This window comes from Nesoenas mayeri (genome assembly GCF_963082525.1).
Source record: "Nesoenas mayeri genome assembly, chromosome: Z".
In the NCBI taxonomy this organism is placed as follows: Eukaryota; Metazoa; Chordata; class Aves; order Columbiformes; family Columbidae; genus Nesoenas; species Nesoenas mayeri.
In genome coordinates, this window is record NC_137542.1 from 1,771,873 (window position 1) to 1,789,658 (window position 17,786).

A 17,786-nucleotide genomic window follows, 5' to 3' on the forward strand; every position below is an offset into this window, starting at 1 on the left:
CTTCGCTACCACAACATAAAGGAAAGAGAGGGGCTCGGCAAATTTAGGAAAATAAGGAGGTTATAGAACTGGCAGTTAAAAGGGGGGGAAAAATGGGCTTTTTAATGCATCGTGTACTTTATCAGACAACTTACATGAAGACTGTCATGTGCTGAGCCGTATGGTTCGTTGTTCGACAGCACACGTGAGCTCCAGCGTAATCTCATAAATTGTTGTTACATTGCTTTTGTGTTTTTGGATGTATGTTTTTATTAACGAAAACTGAGTCGAGTCTTTAATACAGAATAGATGAGCCAATATTGGCACAACGAGCCTAAAGAAAGTGGCGAACAGGAACTTCTTGGGACTGCAATACCTGCAAAATCAGGCAAATCTCTTCTGCTGGAGGTTGCATTTCCCCACAATTCCCAGATTTTAGATTTATTTTTTGAATGACTACTTCGGGGGAAAAAATACTTGACTATAATGTAACATCCATCAACAATTCTGATCTCCTTTGGCTTGTAGGTTGCTGGCCATGAGCTCAAAGCTTTAGTGTCTTACCCAGAAAAGACTTTAAAAGGAGGGTAAACGTGCAATGAGACTTGCTTGAAATATTCGCCCACATCCAGCAAATCGAGCTCATAATTCATATCTTTATATGGATCTGCGTGTGCGTTTCCATCTGCAGCATTAGCCAGGAGTTAATACAAACTCCGTTTTGTGTCACCAGCGTGAGGCTCAGAAATTTTCCTCCTCCTTTTGCAAAACAACATGAAAATTTGTCCTGTTCTATTAATTGACTGTTGTTCATTCAGTGTCTGTTAAGTAGGAAGTTCACTTGCACTCATGCTTTGCAAGATACTTTTATAATATCATCTATGTGTTGTCATCTTCATATCTCACATGTGTAGTGGCATATGGGAAGGCTAAAGATCCTTTAAATTCTGTCATTCTGTGTATCTATTGGACTCTTCTTACAAGTATTTAGACTTTTTAATTTTGAACATAATTTATTGTATAGTCAAGTAATCTGGTTCTCGGATTCCTACACAACGTTCCAGCATGTGCTGATTCTATTTTGCCATACACTGGCTGTGCATTTTATTAGTAATAAATATAGTTCTGGAGGTATTGCTACAACATTGTCTTTGGGTTTGTTTATTTGTTTGGGGTTTTTTGTGTGTTTTATTTTGTTTGGTTTTGTTTTGTTTGGGTTTTTTTTTTAAATGTTAAAGCACACTTTAAATTTTTAATACGATTTTCCATGAGCCCACTTAATTGTGGCCCTCCTGGACTTAAAATAATATTCTTTTAACGAAAAATTGTTACGAGTTTAAATCAAATCGTAGTCTGTGACGTGTCATTTGCACAGCTGGTATGTCTGTCTAGCAAACACTGATTTTTAGGTGCTCAACAGCCTTATGATCTGCAAACCCATTTTTGTATATTGAGAATACCAATCCAGAATCGCCACCTATTTCACCTATTTTTTTTAATGGCTTAAATAAATAAATCTGTGCCAATTTATACCATTAATACAAAACTTCTGTCAGTATATTAAAGGTTAGCATATCTGAATCTCGTAATTGCTTCCTTTAGGTTTTCCGTATGTTTCTCATGAAAACAAGCTTTTAAACAGTATTAACATCTTCTTAAAGGTTTATTTATGGTATCTGTTATCTGGGAACTCTTTTACTCTTTCTATGGTTTTGTTTCATTCTACTTTCTATGTACATAGGCCATGTTATTTTGACTTCCATGCTTTGTGATTTCAGCCAGTTCCACGGGACTGTAAAACGTTTTCAGCTTTGTAACAACTGCATCATTTAATTTTTCCATTTTTCTATCTTTTCATCTATTTAATATATTTCTCCAAGATGAATACTCTTCTAAATCCCTGTTCTAAGGTTTGCACCTTGTTTTTCTGCAGGTGTCAATATTCCTGGTCTATAAATTGTTCGAGGAAGCTGTTTGCAGGTCTGGCAGCTTTGCCGATGAGAGGGGAGCTGCTTGTGTCTCTTTCCATGCTCCTGCTTTTCTTTTTGCCCATTCCACATTGTCACTGATGCTGCCACTTCCATTTTGGCTTCACACAGCTACAGAATTTACATCCACAATTGTGGAGCTTATTCTTGGCACAAACATGGCCAAAACTTATACGATGCAATACGCGTAAACTTCGTCTCTTCTGCTTTGTCGCGATTTTATGAATTTTTGATTTTATGAATTTTTGATTTTATGAATTTTCAGTTTTGTGAATTTTCAGTTTTGTGAAACTAAACGTGTTTTACACAGACTCCATCATAATTTTTTTTCTACAGATACTTGCCCAGTTTTTCTCTCTTCCACAATATCTATATCTCCCAGTCTTCCAATAAATTTTCCGTGTGGATTTTAGGGTGCGTGGCTTTACAATGAAAAGAAACTTCAAGGCATAGAATGAAATTCTACATAAATACCCTTTTCTCTTATTATTCATCCTTTATAAGAGTGAGGTGAGAGTCTCTTTGACGTTGCTTTGAGTTTGTTTTCTGCAGCACCGCAGTTGGGTTTTAAACACTAATGTGTGCGCATATCCAGAGTAGGGGTGTTAAAAGATTGGTGGTGAGTGACTGTGTGAGGTAGAAAGTGTGGGATTGGCATTTATTTAATTACAATTTGTATGAGTGTAGGACCTATAGTCATCTTGTGCTTGACCTACCGAAGGTTCTTATGCTCGTGAAGATGTTACAGCAGCCACTACAAGCGCTTCATCTCTTTATCTCAGAAGTGACTCAGTCACTACAAAATGCTGTAAGTGGGCAGAAAAAGCATCTTTTTACACCTCCGTCTTCATGTTTTCAGCCATATCCACGGATTGCAGATGCTTCAGGAACAGAAAAACTGCTGGTTAGGATGAAATAGACATTGCAAGTGCCGGTTTTATGATCCCACAGCTCTGTGTAATTTCTAAATCCATAATTCTTATTTTAAAATACTGAATAATTAAAACAATTTAAATACATTTTCAACAATTTATTCTCTCAATATTTTTTACTGGAATAAAGTTCACGTGGTGCCCCACAAATATGTAGTAAGAATGCCGTTTGCCTTGAGCAGAAATATTGAGAGAATTAGAATTTCAAAACGAGAGAAACGTTGCGCTACCTTTGGCTTCATGGTCTCATTTATTGTAATATCTATCATCTCTTTATTTCTTTGGCAGCTCCTTATGCAGGAATTGTTCTTTTTCTGAAAGCACCGAACTTTGTGCTGATTTCTGATTTTTAGAAAAATGAAAAGTGCATTACCAGGAGTTCAAATATCACAATGAACTATTACATATTTTTTAACTCTTTTCTGCCTCAGATCTATCCTAATCAGGGTTGATCCAACGCTGTTGCTTAGCATCACGCTCTCTGAAATGTATAAGCAGCTGCAGAGAAGTTAATAGGCTACAGATTCCTGTTTCAGATGCTGAAAATGGCATTAATTGATAGGCAGCCTCTTAGGCCATCTGAAGGCATTTCGTTGGTTTCTGGCTTTTAAATGTGTTTTCCTTTAGAAAATGATGTAAAAGTGGGTATATAGCCATAAAAATAAAACATTCACCAAACTGGTGTTTTCTGCGTCAGAACGAGTTGTGAACATATGTCTCCATGAGTCTCCTGGTTGCAGATCTATCTGCACGTAATCCCAAGCAAGTTCCCGGTTCCATCCATCAGTGGGAATAAATATCATTTATATGATAGAGAAAACAAACCTGTGCAATTCAACTGAATCTACGTGTCTGAACCAAGTCTTTGCATGATGCTCGTGCTTTCCTGCGTGCCTTTTTCATCTGCATCTTATGCAACAACCTGACTTTTTGCTCTATCTGTTGAATAACGCCATCCTTAGCTTATGTACCCTGTAAAACAATGCCAGCAGAAAGCATCAAGTAATTTGCCAAATATTATTCTCACTAGCCCAAAATGAATTAAGTCTTCACTGGGGGACATACCAAGTCAATATTAGATCTGTTCTGCTCAGATGATTTATCATATTATGTTCATGTTTGGGTTGTTGTTTTTTGTCATTGTGTACCACAAGGCTTTGGCTATTGCAACACTAACAAATTAATGAAAAATAATTTAATAGGATTTATATTTATATAGGATTTATATTTTGTATTTATATTAAGTAGAGGAAAATTCCTCAATCACTGCTTGCATTAGTAGAGCCAATATTATAAATAAAATTATTCTACTGGATAAATTTGAAAACTAGAGCCACATACACTTTATTTGCACAGCGGTATTTAACTTTCCAAGGAATGGAGGAGTGGAAAAAAGCTACAGTAAATATGAGGTATATTAAGATGTTTTCATTTCTGTTTAATCAACCTCTATTTAACAACTATTCTAAATATGTATGTTGAAATATCGTAAACACTACTGACAGTTAAAAGATTTCCAGGGCTGTGGTTTAAAAAAGATTTGCAGTGTACACAAGTTGTGCAAACTCATTAATCGACGTTATTTTAAAATGTATTTAATACACAGCTTTGTGGAGTTAACTTTTATAGATGGCTTCCTCAAGATCAGTCTTACACTCCAGAGCTCAGCACCCTTTTCTGTAGAGTCACCAGGCTTTGTAATTGATCAAAACTAGATGAAATTTGCCTTTGTTTTTCCAACTTTTTCCAGTCAACAGCAGGTAAAGGGGTGGATGTGAGCTGAGCAGGGAGAGAAAAGCTGTTTGACAGTTTATTCCGGGAGTTATGGGGGAATTTGCTCAGCTCTCACCTTGGTTCCAAGATCTTGGTGTGCATGTCTGATTTCCAATATTTTCAGTCCTCTTTTCACGTACCTTCTTGTGGTTTTCCCATTTCTGGATGTAAATAACAGTTACACAAATATTATTCTGCATGGAGTCAACTGGGGAAAATTACAGGTTTTTCAGTTCCCAAACATGAACATATATTTATTTATTCATTAATTTAATTTGCAATACAACAGTGAAAGAACTAAATGGCCAACAATGAAACACGCTGCGGCACAGGTCCTGTTTATGCGTCTTCATCTGCTCCTCTGAATTTGTTTATTCACCTCTTCATTGGTCTGAAATGGATATTTTAGGCTATGTAGATTCTTATCTACAGATTATTTTATTCTTCTTTGGGATGGTATCTCTGCATCAATTGGTTGTTGCATTTTCAATCTGGCCCCATTGATCCTCAGGGAGAGTGAGACAGGGATATCCAACCAGTTACTAAAAAGTTTTGAAAATAAAATAAGCAGCAGCCGCTAGACTTCCAGGCTTTTTCAAGTCATTTTTTTGTATTTAATAATGGAAACCAGACAATTTATCCCTGCTTCTTATTTTGCTTTATTTTTGGAATATTCTTTCTAAATCTCTACCATTAGAGAATTCATCCTGACTCAGTATTAGCCATTAATGGTCGTGCCGTTTAGTGCACAGTTTCCATGAAAATGTGCTTTCAAAAATGTACTTCAGAGCTCAAATATTATCATAGATTTTATTATTCTAGACATCTATTTTCTGTATAAGACATACAGGCACCACTCACATGCTGCTCAGCACTGGAGGGACAACATTTACCCTGCGAGTGTCAGACAAGGAAATGAAGGACTGACGTGCAGTACAAACGTCTGATTTTGGCCAGTGTAATTCAGTATTTCCTCTATCAAAAAAGTCATAATCACTTTGATTTTTCTACACAGGGATAGACCTGCATGGATAAAGTAACGTAAAGGCAACATCTTTCCTTTTCTCGGGGTACAGGTGGCTCCTGTGAAGGAGTTGGATATTCCTACGGGCTCATCCAAAGCCCTGGGAAGTTAATCATAGAATCACAGGATGGTCTGGGTTGACAGGACCTTCCCAGCTCCCCAGTCCCCTGCCATGACAGGGACATCGTCACCAGCTCAGGGTGCTCAGAGCCCGTCCAGCCTGGCCTGGGGTGTCTCAGGGATGGTTCATCCACCCCCTCTCTGGGTACCTGGCACAGGCTCTCACCACCCTCAGGACAACAATTCCTGCCTCATATCCGGCCTGAATCTCCCTCCTTTAGTTTAAACCATCACCCCTTGTCCTGTCACAACAGGCCCTGCTCTAAAGTCTGTCCCATCTTTCTCATGGGCCCCTTTTAAGTCTGGAAAAGCCACACTAAGAATCACAGAATCCCAGAATGTGAGGGATTGGAAGGGCCCTGGAAAGTCCATCCAGTGCAATCCCCCCATGGAGCAGGAACACCCAGATGAGGTTACACAGGAAGGTGTCCAGGCGGGTTGGAATGTCTGCACAGAAGGAGACTCCACAACCCCCCTGGGCAGCCTGGGCCAGGCTCTGACACCCTCACCCCAACAAGTTGCTTCTCATATTCCAGCGGAACCTCCTGTGTTCCAGTTTGCACCCATTGCCCCTTGTCCTGTCCCTGGTTGTCACCAGAAGAGCCTGGCTCCATCCTCCTGACACTGCCCCTTTCCATATTGATCCCTGACCCCCCTGGCTCCAAGCTCCTTTCAGGCAGGTCAGAGATCAGAAGGTCTCCCCTCAGCTGTTCTCCAGCTGAACCCCCCAGGTCCCTCAGTCTCCATCACATTGTGCTCCAGCCCCTCACCAGCTCCGTTCCCTTCTCTCCACTCGCTCCGGCACCTCAAGGCCTTTCTTGGCGTGAGGGGCCCAAAACTGACCCCAGGATTCGAGGTGCAGCCTTGATTATTACTTCTCTATGTTATTGTGATTATATTCCCTTTAATGCAGTTTTTCTTGTGCACCATCTTGTGATATTCTGTGTTGGATTGCTGTCAGCATTTTCCATAAGGTGCTCTCTACTTTTCATATCATGTATAAATATACTATATTCAAGGATTATTCAAACTGCAAGCTGAAGGTTTAGACTGTGTAAAATGCCAAAACTGCTATCTGAGCAGTTTAAAGCCTGCCCTCATCATGGCAGGTGTGACCTCCTTCCCTTGAGATGGTACCACACAAACATATCTGCTCCACTTGCAGAACGGGGAGCATCTCAGTGCTGTCACTGCCATTTGTCTACAACTCTCCATAATCCCACATAGAAATTGCGCCAGGGGAGGCTGAGCTTGGATTTAGGAACAATTTCTTCCCCAAAGGGCTGTGGGGCATTGGAACAGGCTGCCCAGGGCAGTGCTGGAGTCACCAGCCCTGGAGGGTTGGACAGATGGACATGAGGTTCTCAGGGACATGGTTTAGCGCCAGAGTTACGTTATGGTTATGGTTGGACTCGATGATCCTGAAGGCCTCTTCCAACAGAAATGATTCTATGATTCTAAGAGTAAGGAAAAGCTTATTGTACTCCAAGGGTGATCAAACTCTGGGCCAGGTTGCCTGAAGAGGTCAGAGAGTCCTTGGACATACTCCAGCTCCAGCAGGACATTGCCATGGTGGACCTTCTCTAGATGAACACCAACCGCAGGTGCCTACAGCGCCCCAGGATGGGACATGCCTGGTCCTAATGGGAGGCAGGGGGATTCTGGCTGGGCAGGAATGGCTTTTTCTTTGGTGTGAGCATAAAAGGACATAAGATTTCTCAGCAGCCCATCGTTTCCTCAAAGTGAGTAGAACCTCTAGGTGCTAGTGAAAATCAGCTTCCTGGCTCCCCTACTTGTTCTGCTTAGATTGCATTTTTATTTCCTATTATGAACTGAGTAGAATTCTTCTAAAAGAAAGAAAATTAATATTTTTTTTTTTAAATCAATGCACTAAGAAAAATAGGGGATTATATTACTCCTATAATAATCTGTGTTTTCAAAATATTCCTCTCTCTATGCTGTCATAGTAGCCCCTTCTTAACAAATGGAGTAAGTATCTTGTTGACAAAATATGAATTTTTTATATTCCTAAGCCACAAAGCTGTCAAATTATCAAATATAATTTCTCAGCAGATATATCTTGTGTTTGTATTTACGGAACATACATATGCCAGAGCAACCACATTTGAAAGCTTAATCTTTTGAAGTATTTAGGGTGGGTTTTCAACATTCATTATGGAAAGCCTTTGTAAATTGAAATAAAAAGGGGAGGGGTGAAGAGGGGGAAGAAGTAGTGCATGATCTGAAGAGCAGGGTATTTTTGTAGATGCATTTTTGGTTCCTAAGCTCTGCCACGTAATCATGTGCAGGTAAAACTCACATTCACTGATGGGAAATGTGGCCAGCACTCTGATCATAAGATACTTCGTTTTGTGAATTTGGGCCTCCTGGTGTTCCTGAAAAAATATATTTATTAATGCTCAAAATCATTAAACTCATTTTATAAGATTACCAAGTTATTCAAAATTATTGAAAATGCGGAATTCTTTGAATATTCAGCTCCATCCACTTAGCTTAGACGTAGTATCATTGATCCCCTTCTTCTATAGCATCTGTCCTCTTGAATGCCTGCACTATTACCCTGTTACTTGTATACGTATATATATATATATATGTAAGCTATATGCATATACATTTGAAATGTATGCATTTGCACAATCAAGCTTAGAGTGTTCTTAATTCAGAGAGTCATGAGAAATGTCAATTGTGCACTAGAGGTTTTGGGGATCATCTGGAGAAGAAACAAAAGCAAGGGGAGAGCATAAAGTCTGTAGGCGACAAGCACATGTGATCTTAGCATTATTATTATAGGGTGGGCATTATTATTATTAGCATGATTATTTCTGTGAATGTCATTATGAGAAATTATCCTTTGTGAGTAAACTTTGCTTAAGTTCCTAAGGAGTTAACTAATGGAAAATGTGTTTTGGTCCAAATCTGAGTAAAGCACAAGTCCAGTAATATGTAGCTGTATATTGTCATTAGGGTTTGGGGTTTTATTTGTTTAAATCATTTATGAATCAACAGCAAAAAAAACAAAAAGTGACTTGTTTTAAACATGAAAATATCGGAAAAGCTGAAAATATCGGTTTGAGTGAAAAAAAAGAATACTTTGTGAAATATTATTTAAAACCCATATTGAAATATTATTTTGGATAAAAACATTATTTATTCTAAAACATCGGAACCAAATGCTTCCACATTGGATTTAAATTTATAAGGCTCACCTTAATTAAAATAATTTGACAACGAACAGGTCATTTAAAATCTGACCTGTTATTCAAGATCTTTCAGCCAAATTTTTCACTGGTTAGGATTTAAAAAAAATGTATTTATTAGAAGGCAAAGGATAGAGTGGCAGATACGTTCCCTAAATCTGCCAACTCAAGGAATGTGCCAGCGTCCACTTCACATCACAAAACAGGAATATTAGTGGATTAGATCAATGTGGAGCAAAACTTTGCAATTTCTCTCTTTTGTATCCCTTTCTTACTTTAGGATTTATGCACAATACATTCCTAATTTGCTCTAGGGAGTAAACATCAAAGTGCCTGAAACTTCTGGTTTCATTTCACACTAGTTGTGCTTGTAGTTGTGCTTGTATAATTAGTCTTCTATTAATTGTTCGGTACATTCCCTTTTCTTTATCAGTCTATATCGTTACCATTAATTAATTCATGTCATATATACACATATATGCCTACACATAAATGTGTTCAAGTTGGAAACACTTATCAAACCATTACTAAGGGCATCTTTCCATTTTTTGACGCACTAGCTACAACATCAACTTTATTGCGACGTAAATTGTGTTGGACCTAGAGGAGTAGAATACGAGTTGTGTATAAAATGGGAAATCTCATAAAATTGAAAATAGAATTTAAAAAGTTCTGTCGCTGCAGAAAGCTAACAAACTGCTCTTTCTTCAGAACAGGATATGGTGACAACTTCAACCAAGCTCGGTCAGCATAAGCCTAATTTAAACGTCTGTTATTTAAAGCTATGCAATTGAGTTGCAATAATGGAAATTTAACTAAATGATTTTTTTTAAAGAACCAACTGAAATGCTGAGGATATAGAACTTTCCAATTTTCTGCTGGTTTAGAATTATGAATGAAAAAGGTTAAATTAAAGGAAAGACCTAGGAGAAAGGGTCACAGAATCACAGAATCGACTGGGTTGGAAAAGCCCTCAGAGATCATTGAGTCCAACCCTTGGTCCAACTCCAGCCCATTGACCAGATCATGGCACTAAGTGCCATGTCCAGTCTCAGTTTAAAAACCTCCAGGGCCGGTGAGTCCAGCACCTCCCTGGGCAGCCATTCCAATGCCTGACCACTCTCTGCACAGAATTGCTTCCTAATCTCTAGCCTCAGTTTCCCCTGGCAGAGTTGAAGCCCATGGCCCCTTGTCCTATTGCTGATGCCTGGGAGAAGAGCCCAATCCCCACCTGGCAAGAACTGCCCTTCAGGTAGTTCTAGAGAGTGCTGAGCTCAGCTCTGAGCCTCCTCTTCTCCAGACTGAACAAGCCCAGCTCCCTCAGCCTCTCCCCATAGGGCTTGTGCTCAAGTCCCTTCCCCAGTCTTGTTGCTCTTCTCTGGACCCTCCAGCACTTCAATCTCTTTCCTGAGCTGAGGGCCCAGAACTGAACACAACACTCCAGGTGTGGCCTCCCCAGTGCAGAGCACAGGGGAAGGGTCACTGCCCTTGTCCTGCTGACCACGCTGGTTTGGATACAGGACAGGACACCATTGGCCTTCTTGGCCACCTGGGCACACTGTTGGCTCATGTTGAGCTTCCTGTCCATTAGTCCCCCAGGTCCCTTTCTGCCTGACTGCTCTGCAGCCACTCTGTGCCCAGCCTGGAGCTGCAGGGTGGTGTTGTGGCCAAAGTGCAGGACCCGGCACTTGGCCTTGTTGAACTTCATCCCATTGGAATCGGCCCATTTTTTCCAGGGTCATCCCATTACAAGACGTTCCTCCTGTCTGCAACTTGGTGTCTGTGAGTCTTCACTGTTTTTTTGAAGATGTGGGACAGCAAACACCAATAACAGGGAGGGGAACTGGGTAAATACAATCTCTCCTTTTTTATTACAGCTGGAAACCCGCTGAGATTTTTACTGTGTGCCTTTGGCTGCCCTTGACAACATCCTTTGTAGCCGTGTTCTCGCCCTGGAAAACCGTCTTTCATCGTTTCATTCCAACACTTGTGAAATTTCTATTTCAGTTCAAAACTTCTTGAATACCCTTCAAATGTCTTAACTTCATAGCCGGGACAGGTTAACCTCTGAGGCAGAGCTCTGTTCTCGTGACACGCTTTATGAAACGTTTCCCATGTACGGATTTCTTCACTACTTCAAAATCCTGGCTCTTCTTTTGGTCACTTTTGATCCCATATAGCTGCATCTTCCTGTAGGTTTTTTTTCCCTCACTCCCATTCTTGTGCCATACAGATAATTAAAACCATAAATAGTAATTCTCGTGGCATCTTTCTCTATGTCCTCTAAGAAATAGATGAATTCATTTAACTGTTGGGGAAAATTCTGGGAAATTTTTAATGTTTAATTGGTTTAATGTTTAATCTCCCAGAATTTTCCCCAACAGTTAAATGAATTCATCTGTTTCTTAGAGGACATAGAGAAAGATGCCACGAGAATTACTATTTATGGTTTTAATGCTTGTGTATATGTAAGAAAGAGGAACTTTTAGCAAAACTGTGCAGAAATTTTCAGTTTTGATTCTTTTCTGGTGAAGGACACTGATTTTCACACAGATTTCTTCCTGAGGGCAAGATGACTTTCCACCGCATGGGTATGTTGTTTATTTTGGATGCGTGGATTGTTTTGCATGAGGTAGACAGAGCGGTGTTGTCCCAGTTGGTGTGATTTCGGTGTGAATATCACCACCAGGATCTACGCACCATCACGTTGCTCCTCTGGGTCTCGCTCAGATGTGCAGCGGTTGTGTACGTGTGTCCTCTCCTTCTCCTTTGTTGTGTCCTATGGGGATTACGTGTCCAGCAGAAGAATTCAATAGAGATTAAGAATCTGAAGAAAACGCTACACAAACGACTGAAACGAAGTAGGTGTCTTTAGAACTGTTAACGTTTAAAGAGTCTAAATGCCAGTCACAGTCTTAAAGAAAAATTAATCAAATTCAATCTGATTAACCTACCGGAGACTTCCCTTTTAATTCAATATTACCATTGAAAAAACAATAAAACATTGCCATAGAAACTACATGATTTTTCAGGACTTGAGATTACGGACAAACACTGGATTTAGTGGGCTGTCTAACACTGATATAAAATGCATTTCACGGTCTATGATTTCTCGTGATACAAGAAGTGTGTTTGTAACACAACCGAAATATGAAGTGAAACTTACAGAGATGTATGTTCTATTACCTAAAAATGTCAAACAACATACCAGCTGCTGAGATTTCTTGTCTGGTGGCGAGGTATAACATGCTAGACATTGATAAAACAATCGTTTCACTGCCTGAAATAGCTTAATCCACAGTTGTGTCTCTCGTGCTCTTCAGGAAGCACAAAAGTAATTAATTAAAATGCTCTGTGAGCTGGCAGCAAGATATTGTATTTTATTTAACTGCACGATTTCTCTGCCCGGTGTAGAGCACACTACTGACTTTCTTGGCAATCTTCTAATACAGTTAAATGTGTAAGTTTATTTTGGAATAGAATAAACACATACATTTAAATTTATAATATATACCCTGCAAGAATATACCACAGCTGGCAGCGCGTATGAGGGTGAAGTCCCGTGCAGAATATCTGCACCCATTAAACAATGGGATGAATTCCATCTCAATTTCACAAAATTGCGTCAATTAGTTGTTTATGCACAAACTATTGCTTTCTTTCGCCTCCTTCAGTTTACAGTGTTATTTATAAATAAATGTGTTTAGGCAGAGGTTGGAAAATTACAGCAAAACTGTTTATTGAAGAAATTGAAGGTGAATATGTGGAAAATATTTTATTGTAAGTTACATGAAATGACTTTTAAACCACATAAAGATAAAAGGGAATGTAAGTTAAGTTCAAGCACCTTTTTTGTGTTCTTTTTCCCTCACTCTTGCCTTCTTACATAATACTTGACAGAAGACCCTCTCTCCTTGTGTTTTTATCAAAATTCCTCTTGAAAACAGTGGTAATTCACATTAAAAACAGATAAGCTTAAGAGCTTGCGGTGCTTGAAGTCTGAATATTTACCCACGTTAGGGTGTTTGAACGGCACTGTCTGCATCTGATTTACTAATAGATTAGATGTGAATTAAGTCATCTTCTTAGCTCAGTGTCAAACCCATTGCTGTTGCAGAGCAATTATTAAATATTGCTATAATTCAATATGGAAATGCATGTTTTTGGCTATCAGTTAATGCTTCATCATTTCCCAGCACTTCCATACAAGCGGACCTGAGATATTAGCTTTTCCATGGGAAATAACAATGGTGTCATTGGTTTCCTTTGTATTTTGTTCCTTCTGTGTAGTTACGTGTGATACAACATTTTTCAAGACATTAAGAACTTCAACAGGTATCAAAATATTGCACAAGCACTATTAGCAATAAATAAAATACCACTAGAAAACTCTGTCAGCTGTTCACTTTTTAGACATTGTTTTGTGTAAGCTTAAGGAAAGGGCATGGTTAGTCTCTCAAATAGTATTAATAAGGAAATTTTTCACAGTTCAAAATACATCTGAGTTGAAAAGTCTTCTTATGTTTTATTTCAATTTTGTTCATGTTTATTCTTGCTTTTAATTTTTTACATATTTTTTAGCCTATAATCTCCACATGCTGTTTTAAATAATGACCCGTAATAGCAAACTGAGTAACTAATTAAAGAGTATCTATTAAACTTAATGAAATTTCCTAAAACGTGGCAATCTGCTACAGGTAAAGTCGTTGTCACTTTTGGTAATCCTACATACATACTACTGTGTGTGTTTTACTTCTGATTTAATATACTACTGCTTTGGTATCAACAGCATGTACTTCCTTTTGATCTCTAACAAGCACCTAAATGTAACATACAGTCCCTATTACGGTTTTTCAAAGGTGCCGTCATAGGAATAATTCCACAATTTACGACATAAACGCAATATCGCAACACAAAATCAAAGCAGCAAGTATATCACCATGGCAAAAAAAATGTATTTATCTCTGCACAGCCCTCTATACCCATTTATGTAAATGGTGTATTGATATTAATTATAGGGATAGCACATGGATCAATTGCTACATGTTTTTCGTTTATTTAGCCACATTCAACACAGAAAGGAACGGCATTCAGAGACAAGTTTTTAGGCAATGTACACACAATATGCCTTCTGCATTATTCGAGATTTCAGCGGATTTTGAAAACAGATTTTGAATGTTTAATTCTGTAAGTGCACAAGCAGTATTGGCCAGAAAACTTGCAGTGCTACCCTGAAGATTACAAAAGTGATGACGTTTTATTCTAAACGTATGTTTTCTTTTAGATGTGAGGAATATACTGGAAGTTGGGCTTTCTGGGCACTTGGACTCATCATATTGTATAAACTCTAAGCAAAAACGTAGATGGTGATACGATGGATTGGTTCAAATAATTCCAGTGCCCTTTCAAAGTGCTGATTTTATTCATTCTTCTGAGATATAGCCAGACTAAAATACAACAGATTTGGAACATTTCTCTAAGAGCTACATTACTAATAACTTGAAATAAGAGAGGTGAGCAGGTTGGCTGTCCCACTGGCGAACCTTGCATTTCGAAAGTAATTCATGATGGTAGTTTCATTCACATCCACATTACTTGAACTGGCTAGTTGGATTTGTACCAATTACTATTGCCAAAACAATCATCGCACATTTTAGATATGCTGGTAAAAACGTGTTCCACTTCGGACAAATTTTTGAATAGTAATCTTGACCCTCTTTCCACTTGAACACAACCAAGTGGTTTCTCATCCCGTTGAGAACAGCAAAGATACGTTCTGGCCGTCTTGCTTTCTGTCTTTTAAAAGGTGATATTGTCCCCAGACTTCAAACACGAGAGGGGAAAATTAGCTGAGGGACCACGTGTTTGTCAGGCTCATTTCATAGTTCTTTAATTCATGGATACTGCTAAGCGAACGCATAGAAGGCATTTTAATCCTCATTGGGCCTGCTTAAATGCTTTAAAAATAGCCTGCTTTTTGATAAAATGATAATGTAATGTATTAGTAATCACTTGTTATAAAGTGAACAGTAAAGAATGTCCAAACTGGATGACATTGAAGATTTTTACCAACACTAGTGTTTAAAGATTCAATGAAATGTGCTGACAAGTATGAAGTCACTATCTTTAAAAGGAATCTGCTGATTTATTGCTAAGCTTCCATTAGCCAAGACTGCCAGATTTCCGTGTTATACCTCCAGCAATAACTGTTTTGAATGTATCACGTTTAGCATTTCCAGTTGTCGTCCTTCTCAGCAAACAGCTCCTCTACTCAAAAACACGCAACAAATCAAACTAATTAAAAATGAATCAATTTGACTGGTAAAGTGGTGTTTTGGAATGGCTCTGAGGACCATAAATTCAAATTAAGGCTCGCACAACTTCTTCCTGTGTTGGAAAAGGTACATTAGCAAAAGGAAGAAGGGAAACCAGTCACCCAGTTTAACAGCGTTCACCTGGGATGAGAATGAATCAGACAGACAGACACAGTAGCAATTAATTGCACCTAATGTTAATATTCAGATTAGGTTAAGTATGACAGTAGTATGGAGTAATAGGAAGTTAATTATTGCAAAACTTTGATCATAGACATGCGGTATTTATAATTTTATTCATAGTATACTTTGCTTGTTCTGATGCTTCCTCACTCCAGGCAGTAATGTGGGTTGTCAGATTCAGGTTTTAAGGTAAAGGCATGATGTATATATGCTAATTTATACATGCTCATTGAATATATTTTTCCTAACTGTGTTTTAGCAATCAGATTATACTACAGAGCACTTGTTCTTTTTCTGGTTTTTGTAAGCTTTTAAATACAGTTACAAGAAGTGCACACCGTGCTTTATTGCCAGTAATGACGGCCCTCTTTTTTAGCAAATAAATATGGTGAAAGCAATATACGCTTCCCACCATTCTGCATTATATTTGATTTATTCACCAATCTAAACTTGCACACGGCTTCTGGTTTTCGCAGTCTGAACGAGAACCTAATAAGTGTGGGGACAGGATTAAAGTATTGCTCCTGACATGGGTTTCCTAAAAGCAGCCTTTGTTCCGCTGCTTCTCTACACGTCTCCTGCTTTACAGGATCATCCTATGGCTCATTTATAATCTACTGCATTTAACACTTGAAAATATGATTTCTGTGTTCAGCATTCATGCTTTACCTTTTGTCTTCAGCTGGTCTGAACTGGGAGCCTATGCTGTATTATCTACTTAGAACAGAAAGAGATTAATATTAGAGGGATATCAAACTCTTAAATATCCACGAATTTGTAAAAGAGATAGAGCCACATTACTGAGCATTATCTAGGCATAATTAGAGCGATACAAAGTTTAGCTGACGGTGTATCAGCACTATTTCTGCATTTATTATCCTGATTTTCTGCAAGGGAATACTGTGTGACTCTTAAGGTTTTATATTTAATTAACTACAAAAATAAAAAAGGCAAAATCATCTTCATATTTTTCACTTTTTCTGTTTTAATGGTATTAGGACTTTATCCTAAACTAGAATTGAGTGTTCATACGGAGAAAGGGAAGAATGTGATGGGGTTTGGTGTGATGGGTGTACCTGATGGTTAAAGAAACAAAGGCGGTCGGTTTTATGGTATTTTGCAATACATTATCCTCACTGCGAGGGAACAATGACCACTCACGTTAAACATTTGGGCTGGATGTCGGGAGGTGTTTGAGTTTCCACTGCGGACTCGCGGCGCTGAGAACACGTGCTGGGCTTCCAAAATGTGCATTGGCTTTTCCAGTTTTTCTCCGGTGGTCGCTTGCTTGTTCTAAAGCCTGGCTTAAAACACACAAAAAATTAATAAAAACTATTTTTCTTTCAGGTGGGAGATGCAAGAAGGTGCAGATATTGAAGATGGAGAGAAGGTTATGGTGGAACACTTAAAAAATGTTTACTTGACACAGAGCACTCCTACTTCAGCGGATAAAGAACAATTACCCTGACAGGTTTCGGGTTGCAACTTTTTCTGGATTCAACATGATTAACTTAATGGCTTAGTTATAATTGACAGGACTAGAAAGCTCAGGAATATGTATCTTGAGTAGGAGTTTTAAACTAAATAATGTCCCTCTGTTACTGTCTAGTCACCCCAACCAAGCAGCGATTGTTCACACATGCGTAAGGCGAGCAAAAACACATGAAAATGTCATAGAACAAGGCAGGTATATCTCGATACTGCGGAGGCATAAACCTGAATGGCAAACCCAGAACCCCTTTGGAAACGTAAAACTCGCTCTGAAATAATGCAGCTTTGGACACACGCTAAGCAAACACCCATGATATGGTTCTGCCTACCATTTAGACCACAGTTGGTGTCGCTCAAGGACCTTTTGTCTCCCTTCGCACTTGTGTTCCAGTTGGTCCTGCCATTAAATCAGCCAAAATTTATGGAAAAAGTGCGGGTTTTGGCCACGGGTCTGCAGCGCTGCGAGTTGCGCCAGGATGAGCACCCGTGGCCATTAGTCCCAAGCAAAGCCGCACCAGCTTCATCACCCTTGCAAATCCTGACTTGGCATCTGGTGTGTGTTGTGGCTTAAAAGACACATTATAGAGCAGCTTATTAGCAGCATCGAAAGTTTGGAGATATATCTTTTTATGCATCTTTTTATGCATCTTTTGATTTAGAAGAATTATCCGCAAGCAGCACTCGAAGGACCATCCTAATAGCGAACTGAGAAAATGATAAAGAACGTGATATTTATTTCTGATAAACATGGTACAATTTGATCT

At 38.8% G+C, this 17,786-nt stretch overlaps 1 protein-coding gene across 1 annotated transcript in view; it reads left to right on the top strand.

The window, feature by feature from the left end:
* KIAA0825 overlaps window positions 1-16,999 on the top strand; it is a gene marked incomplete at its 3' end in the record, with an annotated part of 208,245 nt that extends 191,246 nt beyond the window's left edge. Inside the window, exon 19 of the mRNA XM_080362066.1 lies at window positions 16,879-16,999. Within this exon, the coding sequence (XP_080218192.1) occupies window positions 16,879-16,999 (121 nt within the window). The remainder of the gene's footprint in view (window positions 1-16,878) is intronic.
* Window positions 17,000-17,786: the final 787 nt, after the last annotated feature.